General features: G+C 63.5%; 1 protein-coding gene across 1 annotated transcript; it reads right to left on the reverse strand.

Moving 5' to 3' along the window:
* Positions 1-784: 784 nt before the first annotated feature.
* Positions 785-4,924, reverse strand: ZNF503 (zinc finger protein 503). The gene is made up of 2 exons (XM_056113520.1): positions 4,056-4,924; positions 785-3,359 (listed from the first exon to the last, which is right to left on the reverse strand). Exons 1-2 carry the CDS (start codon positions 4,359-4,361, stop codon positions 1,716-1,718), a joined length of 1,950 nt encoding a protein of 649 aa, XP_055969495.1. The 5' UTR covers positions 4,362-4,924; the 3' UTR covers positions 785-1,715.
* Positions 4,925-8,876: the final 3,952 nt, after the last annotated feature.

Below are 8,876 nucleotides of genomic sequence, written 5' to 3' on the forward strand. Positions count from 1 at the left end.
TGGTTGCCCCCGCGAGGCGGCGAGGGGCGCCGGATCCCCGAGGGAGCCGCGTGAAAGGGGCTTCCAGGCCCCGGCGCGCTGTCCCGCGGCGCGGACTGGGCCTAGGCGCGCGGTGCGCAGCGGCCGGAACGCGGAAACGCGGCAGTAGCACCCGCCTGCTGCGGGGCCCGGCTCGGCCGAGGACGCCGCCCGCATCCGGGGCCAGAGAAGGGGTCAGCCCGCGGCCACCTCTGGCCCTCGGCAGTCCGAAGGAAAGGGGAGCCGACTCGCCTCCTCCCCAGGGACAAGAGGGTCTCGGCGCGCTCCCCTAAGCGTGGAAAAAGGTGCCCAAGCGCCCCCCGCGTCCCCGTCCCGCGGCTACCGGTTCGGGACGCGCGCGGCAGACCGGGTTGGACGTCGCGGGAGGCCGCTAGGCACGGCCGCGCCCCGCCCCGCACAAAACGAAACCCAAACTCCCCCAGAGCGCCAGAGCAACCTTCCCCCTCCTTCCTTTATTCTGCACTTTAAACAAACCGACAGCCGGGAGAAACGTTAAAAACGAAATGAGCGGCAGCTCGGGACACTTTTTCAACGGTGAAACCCCCTCCTTAAAAATTCCTTCCCCGAGGCCGAGCCCACGGGCAGCCCGGCCCCGCCGCTGCGGCTTCCCGAAAGTCACAGCAAAGCCGGCTCCAAAGCGGCCTGCGTCCCGCGGAGCGGGTGCCAGGGCCCCGGGGCGCCCACTGCGGCTGAGGCGGCCGTGCTCTTCTCTCTCCTTTAACCCCAAAAATAAAAAGATAATAAGAAGAAGTAAAACCTTTTAATACATCAAATATACGGAATTTTAATCTTTAAAGCGATACATTGTCTATTATTTTAGTACATGACGTAAACCTTACTTGTCCCCTTCTCAGCGGGTGGACTTAAAAATTAAAAATAGTTAAGTGTTCCTTTTAAAGAACAAAATAAGGCAAATGAGGTTTTGGAATAGAATTGTTTTTCCTTTTTTTTTTGTTTTCTTCCAGAATACATACAAAAAAATACCCATTCTCTTTCGATGGTATACACCTTAAAAATAATTGCAATTTGAAATCAGAGTTGAACAAATTGTGACTTGTTTTTTTTTCTTTTTCTTTTTTTTGGTAACAAACATGCATGTAAATTGGTGTTTCGATCAGACATTAAATAAGAACGTACAATACAATCATAGCAAGTTTAAAGTAACATTAAAGAGAAGACCTCTAGTTCTGTGGCGGTTTTGTATTTATTTATAATCTACAAGGGATGGGAGGGTTTGTTTTCCACATTTTTCTTACCCTCGAGTTTTAATCCCCCCTCCTCTTTACCTACAGAGCTCAAACTAAATAATGCACTTCTGAACCACGGGTCCGCTTGGAGCTAACATAAATAAATACCGGTGCCCATCGATGCAGTCCTTAGACGAACACCTCGATTATTTTTCTTTCTTTTTTTTCTATAAAAAGTCAAATGATATTTTTCCAACTTTTAGAAAGTTTGGGTGGGGAGTGAGAGGTGGGTGGGGTGGGGGAGTGGTGTTTCCCACCGGCTCTCCGTCGTGCTTTAGGGGGATGGATACGGCGGGCATAGAACGTTTTCCTCCGCTGGCCCTGGCCTTCCCCGCGCACGGGTGACCGTCGCCTCTGCCCCGCTCCCGCCCCTCCCGCGGCCCCTCCCCTCCGCCCGCGCCCGGGCGCCCGGCTCGGCCCCGGCCGCCTTCACTGGTAGCCCAGCGCCGAGGCCGTGGTTAGTCTCTGTCCGTAGAGGGCGTAGGGGGAGTAGTAGGGTCCGGTGGCGGCGGGCACCGGTACGGGGGCGCCGGGGGTGGGGAGCGGGCTCTTGGAGTAGGGGTGGTAGCGGCTGCTGAGTCCCAGCGCGTGGTGGGGGCTGCGCAGCGCCAGCGTCCCGGGGCTGCCCGGAGCGCCCGACGTGGGGATGTGCATGTGGCACGCCATGGCGGCCGCGGCGGCGCTGGCCAGAGACGACGAGCTGGGGTAGCCCGACAGCAGTTTGTCTGTCCCGGGGAAGGCCGTGTGGGTCCGCAAGTGGCTCAGCAACTCTTCGGACGTGGCGAAGCGCTTGTCGCACGGCCCGTTGGCCGACACCCAGTTGCAGATGTGGGGCAGCGGGTCGTTGGGGAGCATGAAGCCGTAGGGGTAGAGCGGGTGGCCGGCCAGGGAGGGCGGGGTGGCGCCGGCCGCCGCGGCCGCCGTGAGCGACGAGTGCACGCCGTGCAGCGGGTGCGTGGGGTACACCAGCGGGTATCCGGACTTGAGCGCCGCGGCCGCCGCGGCGGGGTCGTGCGCGCAGGAGGCGCTGGCGGCCGCCGCCCCGGCCAGGTGGCTGGCGCAGTGGTAGCTGAGACAGTACGGGTCCCGGCACAAGCTGGCGGTCATCACCGACGGCGGCGACGCCCCGGCCAAGGGGCTGGAGCCCGCCGGCTTACTGCAGCCCAGAGAGCCCGCCGCGGCGGCCGCCAGCTGCGCCCCCACCAGGCTGCCGGGCTTGGTGGGGTCCAGGGCCACGCCGTGGGGCAGGAACTGGGGCGGGTAGCCGGCGTAGGCGCCCGCCAGGCTGCCCGGGTAGGTCATGCCCGCGGGAGGCAGAGGAAACACTGTCTGGCCCGGTTTGTAGGGCGAAACGGGAGCCACCAGCCCAGAGCCCAGCACCGAGGACGAGGTGGGCGCGCTGGGGCCGGAGGCCGAGCTGGAGCCCGAGGAGCCGCCGCAGTCCGAGCCGAGCGCCTTGGCGCCCGGGCCCCCGTCTGGGTGCTGGTTCACATCCACACTGATGCCGCCGCCGCAGCTAATCCGGCCGTGCGCCAGCCCCGCGGGGCCCCCTTCGGCCGACGCGCTCCCGGAGCCCTTGCTGCCGCCGCCGCCGCCAGCGTCGGGGTCCTTCTTGTCGTCCTTGCCCTCGGGGCCGCCCCCGGCCGAGGGCAGCATGCCTCCTGGCGAGCAGGCCGACGCGCTGGAGCTGGGGCTGCCTGTCCTGGGCGTGAACGGCTGGCAGGTGGCGCTCGGTACCCGGAATCCGGACTTCTCCGCCGAAACCCCCCCGCCGCCGCCGCCGCCGCCGCCGCCGCCCCCGCCGCCGCCGCCGCCGCCGCCTCCCGGCTCCTTCTTATCCGAGCCGGGTTTGGAGTACGGCTTGAAACTCGACTTGTCCTCCACGCCGATGTCGCTCAACTTGAGGGGCCCCGACTTGGCGTCCTTATCGCCCCCGGCGCCGCCGCCGGCGCCGCCCGCGCCGCCCCCATTGGAGGCGACCGAGGAGAGTTTGGAGGAGGGCGAAGGGTCTGGCTTGCCGATCTGCGAGCATGTTTGCGCCAACAGTGCCAGCGGACTCTTCTTGGCATCAAGCTGGGAGAGGGGGGCGCAAAAAGGAAGAAGGGGAAACCTTTCAGAATCCTGGTTTCTGCTCAAACGCCCCTCCAACCCCGAGCGCGTTTCTACGCGACACTTCCCACACACACACACACACACACACACACACACACACTTGCAGAAAGGACGCAAACATCCCCTCCCCATAGATCTTTCCTGTCTTAAACTCGAACCGGATTTTAAAAATACGAAATGTTTTGGCTTCTGGTCCCAGACCTAGAACTCTACCCCGCACTTCCACACCCCACCCCACCCCAACGCCTGAGTAAGGGCTTGGGCGCTGGCGCCTGCAAGGCTGTGCACAAATACCAGCTTCGCTCGACCCCGAGAACTGCGAGTTTGGGAACCGTATATCCGACTCTCAGCAGACGAGACTGAGGGGGCGCCTAGGTGGGGGGCTTTAATACCAAAGGGGAAAACAAGTTTGAGCTACCTTGCCCCCTAGCTTTCACACCTCGTTCTACCTCCTTCCTCCGTTCAGCCCTAGTTTTAAGGTGCGGAACACCCTCTGGCTCCCCCCCCCCCCACCTCCTGCCACCGCCATCGTGGAGCTGAATCACTCAGACCTCCCCCCCCATCCCAACTCCCATTCCCACACTCCGAGAAAGAAATTCCGTGGGGCGGCAGTCTCAGGGTCAGGGGCCTCGGTCCGCCTTTGGAGCGGGTCCTTACCTCGATAGGACTGACAGGAGTAGAAGGCAGGGGCTGCAGGTACTCGGGGTGCAAAATGTGGCCAGTCCTTGCGGTCAGCATCTTCAGCACCTTGATGGGCAGGCGGTTCGCCTGGCGGAGTGGGTCAGAGGGGGGCACGGCGTGCACAAAAGGCTTGGTGCTGCCGGCCGGGGACGAGCCGGGGCCGGGGCGGGAGCAATTTCCAGAGAGTGCGCTGGTCCAGGCAGGGTCCGCGGCGCCGCCGCCGCCGCCGCCGCCGCTGTGCTTACTGCTTCGTAGGGCAGAAAGCGAGGGCGCTGTGCTCATGACCCACCCGCGCGCATGGGAGCAGCGGGGGGGGAGGGCTCCGGGTGCGGGGCGGGCTCGGGGCTGCGCGCTCGCCCGGGGAGCAGGAGCGGCGGCAGCAGCAGCAGCAGCAGCAGCAGCAGAAGGAGCTGGCGCGGCGGCCACCAGCGCCCAGCGCGCCTCCTCGGCGCCGGGATCCCGAAGCGAATAATCCTGGGTGGCGGGCGGAGAAGCCGGGGCCGAGCGGGAGGAGCCGGCCGGACTGCGGGAGCGCCGGGGGGGCTGGCGGGGTCCGCCTCGGGCTGCGCCCCTGCGTTGCGCACTCGCGGCCCCGCGCCGCCGCTGCGCTCTGCGATGTGAGCTGCTGCCTGTCCAGCCGGGGCTCTGGCGAGGAAACTCACTTCAAAAGCAGCTGCACCGAGGGGGAGATTAAAGCCTTTGCCGCCTTCCAATCAAATGGGAGCCCGAGGTGATTGGAGGGTCAAGGGGATGTGACGCGTCCCGCGCCGCCGCCGCCGCCGCCGCCAGGACTCTCAGCGCAGGTTTTAATGGGCAGCTCTCTCTTCGCCGCCGCCCCCCCCCCCGCCCCCAGCTCGTGTGTCCCCTCCCTAGGCTTCGCTTCGAGGACGAGCTGGACATTTATTCTACGGTTGCTATCTGCCGCCTCCCTCTGTTTTTCCTCCTGGGCGTCATTCCCCCCCCCCCGCCCCCAGATCGAAAATAAATTGAAACCTTGCGCAGGAGAGAGCGAATGAGGAAGCGATGGAACGGGGTGTCCAGACCCGCCGGAGTCTGGACAACTGCCAGACAGTTCACTGCAGGGGCGCACGGAATGCGGGGTGGGGGGGTCTTCGCACTTCAAGTATTCTCTATTTGGTATTAAAATTGCTCGCGGAACGGCCGCCGGGATAAGGAAAGGTGGGGAGCGGATGCTGAAAGTCCGCCCGCCCGCCTGGATTTCCCAAGAATCCGTGGCGGAGAAACCAGAAGCTAGGTGGGCAGCGGAGGCGGCGGCGGCGCTCCTCGGAGCCGCGCACCGGGCACCCCGCCCTTCCCGCTCACGTGACGCTCGCGAACGAGCAGATTGGGGCAGGAGCCGGGGTCACATGTTTCCTCTGTTTCACACTCTCGCCCCCCTTCCTTACTCTCCCTTGCCACCCTCTCTTCTTCTCTCCTCCACCTCCCCCCCCCCCCCATTTCTTTGGGCACCTCCACCCCTCCATCAATTGTCAATGTTCCTCGACCGCAATCAATCAGTTATTTGTCAGCTCTTGTCAATCCGCCCGTGATTTATGTCAGCTTTTGTTGCTGATTACAAGGCGGGTGCGACTTGAAGGGAAAAGGAGAGAGGGAGAGAGAGACGGAGAGGAAGAGACCGGGGGAGAACCGGAGGAGAGGAAAGAGAAGCAGCCTCCCGGGACGGAAGGCGGCTGTGGGGAAGGGGTGGGGTCTACGGAGGAAGGGAAAGAGGGGCTCCGTGCCAGAAAAAGGGATAGTGAGAGGAAAGTGCGCAGGTGCGCCCCAGCAGGCCCAGGGTGCGCGCCTCGCCCGACCTGTGTCTGAGAAAGTGATACCCGCTTCCACCCCCGGGGACTTTGGTCCGTGGGGACCGCGGAGTTCAGAGGGGTCGCTTAGAGGGCGGCGATGACGTCTAACCCGGGAGATGCGCCCCCGCCCCGCCTCCCGCCCGGGAGTCCCTCGGGGCGCGCGGCATGCGGGCACAAGGCCACTGCCCTGTCGCGGACCCCACTCTCCGTACTGTCTCCAGACTCAAACACTTCTCGGAGCCCACGACCAGTGTAACCCTGAGTCTTGGAGGGCGGTGAGGGGCGCATCCCCCTCTGCTCGGGTTCTTTGCCCCCTCTCGGATCGCAGCTAAAGTGCAAAGGCCCGCGTCAGTGAGGCCTGAGCGTCGCTGTCTGGGGAGCGAGGGTGGGATATGAAGTCCCGGGCGGGCTTAGTCTCTCCCACCCGCGCTGTCAGACGGAGTAGCTGGGGTGACTCCGGCCCGGGCGGCTCCGTTCGAGTTTGTTGGCGCGCGGGCTGGGGCAGAGACCCTGTGCAGGGAGAAGAGAGGGAAGGAACTGGGAAAGGGAGGGGGCGGCCGCCGGTGGGAACGCGGCTTTGGCAGGGAAGCGGGGCAGGACCGCCGCGTTCCCCTTGATTTGCACCGTCACTAGGGCTGTCTGCAAGGAAGAGGGGAGGCGCTGTGTGCTCCGTGTACCTGGGCCGGTGCACAAGTGTGCAGGTGTGTGAGTTCTCGGGGCTCGGATAGCGTCCGGAGCGTGTTGGGTGTGTGTATGTGGGGCGGGGGGGGGGGGGGCGTCTCAAGAAACTCGCAGAAACTGCACAGGGGCGAGAGAAGGGCACCTCTTCTTCCTCCGGGGGGATAGGGAGACTTGGAATCTCCCTTCCCCCACTTTTCCTCCCCAGCTCCTCTTTTGTTGTCAGATCCGTTTGATAAATGGTGGGGGCAGAGAGCTTGCGGAGCAAGGAACCAGTCTGTACCCGCGTGGAGGGCGGGGGCCCGCGCAGAGCCGGGAAAGCGCCGGGTCCGGTGTGGAACCAGCCTCCGGCAAGGCCACCCTCTCCTCGCGGGCCACCCCATTCCCCTCTCCTAAACACCCTTCTCCCCCTTTTGGTGTGTCACTCCACTGCGCACAGCTACCGAGAACTTTCTGGGGGGTGAGTTTTAGAATTCTCTCATAGGCATCACTTTCTGCCTTTCAGTCGTACCCGTGGATCCCTTGGGTTGGTGAACTTCAGGAGATGGTAATTTGACTACAGGAAATTTGAAGAAGGGACAGGAGCCCGAGGCGGTCTGTGTAGGGGCTGCCGCTCCTGTGTGTGGGGTAAAGGTGTAAGAATACACGGACGGACGTTCAAGTGGGCTTGAGGTGGGCTTGAGGTGTCTGTGCGACAGCCGAGCCAGGTGAACGGGCGAGCCGGTAGCGAGGCCACGCGGGGGGCGGGAGGTTTTCACAGCGGTCTTCGGGGGCGAGTCCCAGGTACCGCCAGGGTCGCGCGTCGGCAAGGCCGCCGGGCTGCTGCGCGTCTGTGTCTTGGAGAGTGCGGCTGTCGGGGTGCCGGCGCCCCGCTCCGAGAGCGCAGCAGCGGGCCATGCGTCCCTACGAGCGCCCGACTCTGAAAACCCGGGGTGGCGAGCCCTGCTCCGGTGACCGCGGGCGTCTCTCCACCTCCACCCTTCCCCGAGGTCACCAGATTGGATCGCTCCCTTCCTGGAATTGGACCGGCTTTCTTTTTCACTTGGGACGGCTGAGGGCAGGCAGCCCCAGCACCCGAAGCCTGGGGGACCCGGGAACGGTCCCCGCGCCCCACGGGGAAGGAGCTGCGGGGCCTGTGCGTGGGTGCGCGCGCGCGCGGACGGTGGTCGGCGCGCCTTGGCTCTTCGCAATCGCCAACTCGGAAGGTCCGAGCGCACGGGGGCGCCTGGGGGCCCGCGCGCCCCGGACTTTCGCTGGGTTCCCGCGCTGAACCTGAGCACCTCGTGGGGAGAGCCCAAGTCCCCGCAGCCCGCTCGGGACGTGGGCTGGGGGGGTGTGGAAGTTGCTAATTAGCCCGCGCCAGGCCTGATGTCGCCAACCCCCAGCCGTGGTTAGCGTGGACGTCCTGGGGATTTTATTTGCACACAATGGAGATGATTTGTTAGAGAGAGAGAGAGAGAGAGAGAGAGAGAGAGAGAGAGAGAGAGAGAGAGAGAGAGAGAGAGAGGACATGGGCGATATTTGAGGAGGGGGTGGGAGAAGGAAGAGGAGAAGGCTGAGGAAAAAAAGTTTGAAAATGCCTTGAACTATTCACTGTCGAGATGGCTAATCAGTATTGAGGCCGGAGGGCAGGCGGGCCGCCTTTCACCGCCGCTTCCCTTTCATCTCGGGCTCGGCGGAGGCGCTCAATTAAAAGCCTATCAGTTTGTAAGTAAATCAACGCCTATCAGAGTTGTCACATCAAACAAAACGATTATTATTGCAGCCCGCCTCCCCTATTAATCTCCCTCGAAGATAATCCGCCTGACAGGTCAGGCCCGGCGAGCTGGAAAGCCTGGCCCAGAGCGCCCAAACAGCCTGGGACTGGCGCTCGCCCCTGGGGGCCTCCCCACCGGGTCCCGCCCCGCCTCGTGGTCCCCCGGGAGGGCCAGCAGAAAGGGCGCTCCGAGGCCGCGGGACTGAGGCCCGCCCCTCCGGACAGGGAGGCAGGCCTAGATTCGCCGGCCTAGGGGAGCACCTTCCCGGGCAGTTTTCAGGCTCAGAGCACTCGGCTTGCTGGAGCCATGGCCTGGCCTCATCCCGGGACCTCTCTGGGCTTGCTTCCCCTGTTCTCTCTCTCTCTCTCTCTCTCTCTCTCTCTCTCTCTCTCTCTCTCTCTCTCTCTCTCTCTCTCTCTCTCCTTTTCTCTCCTCTTTCCACATGCGGTGAATATTTTCCATTCTCTCCCCATTTCTAAGTCTCCCATATATACCAAGAAGTCCATACAGTCCCTCTGAAGCAGAGCATTCCCAGGGCCGGGGGAAGATCTCTG

Source organism: Sorex fumeus, unplaced genomic scaffold (genome assembly GCF_029834395.1).
Source record: "Sorex fumeus unplaced genomic scaffold, SorFum_2.1 ptg000020l, whole genome shotgun sequence".
In the NCBI taxonomy this organism is placed as follows: Eukaryota; Metazoa; Chordata; class Mammalia; order Eulipotyphla; family Soricidae; genus Sorex; species Sorex fumeus.

What these genes read in the sequence shown, in the direction of transcription:
- ZNF503 (XM_056113520.1), bottom strand. Translation starts at nt 4,361, where the DNA reads ATGAGCACAGCGCCCTCGCTTTCTGCCCTACGAAGCAGTAAGCACAGC. An exon ending in CTCCTGTCAGTCCTATCGAG is followed by an intron (nt 3,360 to 4,055) that starts GTAAGGACCCGC and finishes CCCCTCTCCCAG; the next exon opens with CTTGATGCCAAGAAGAGTCC.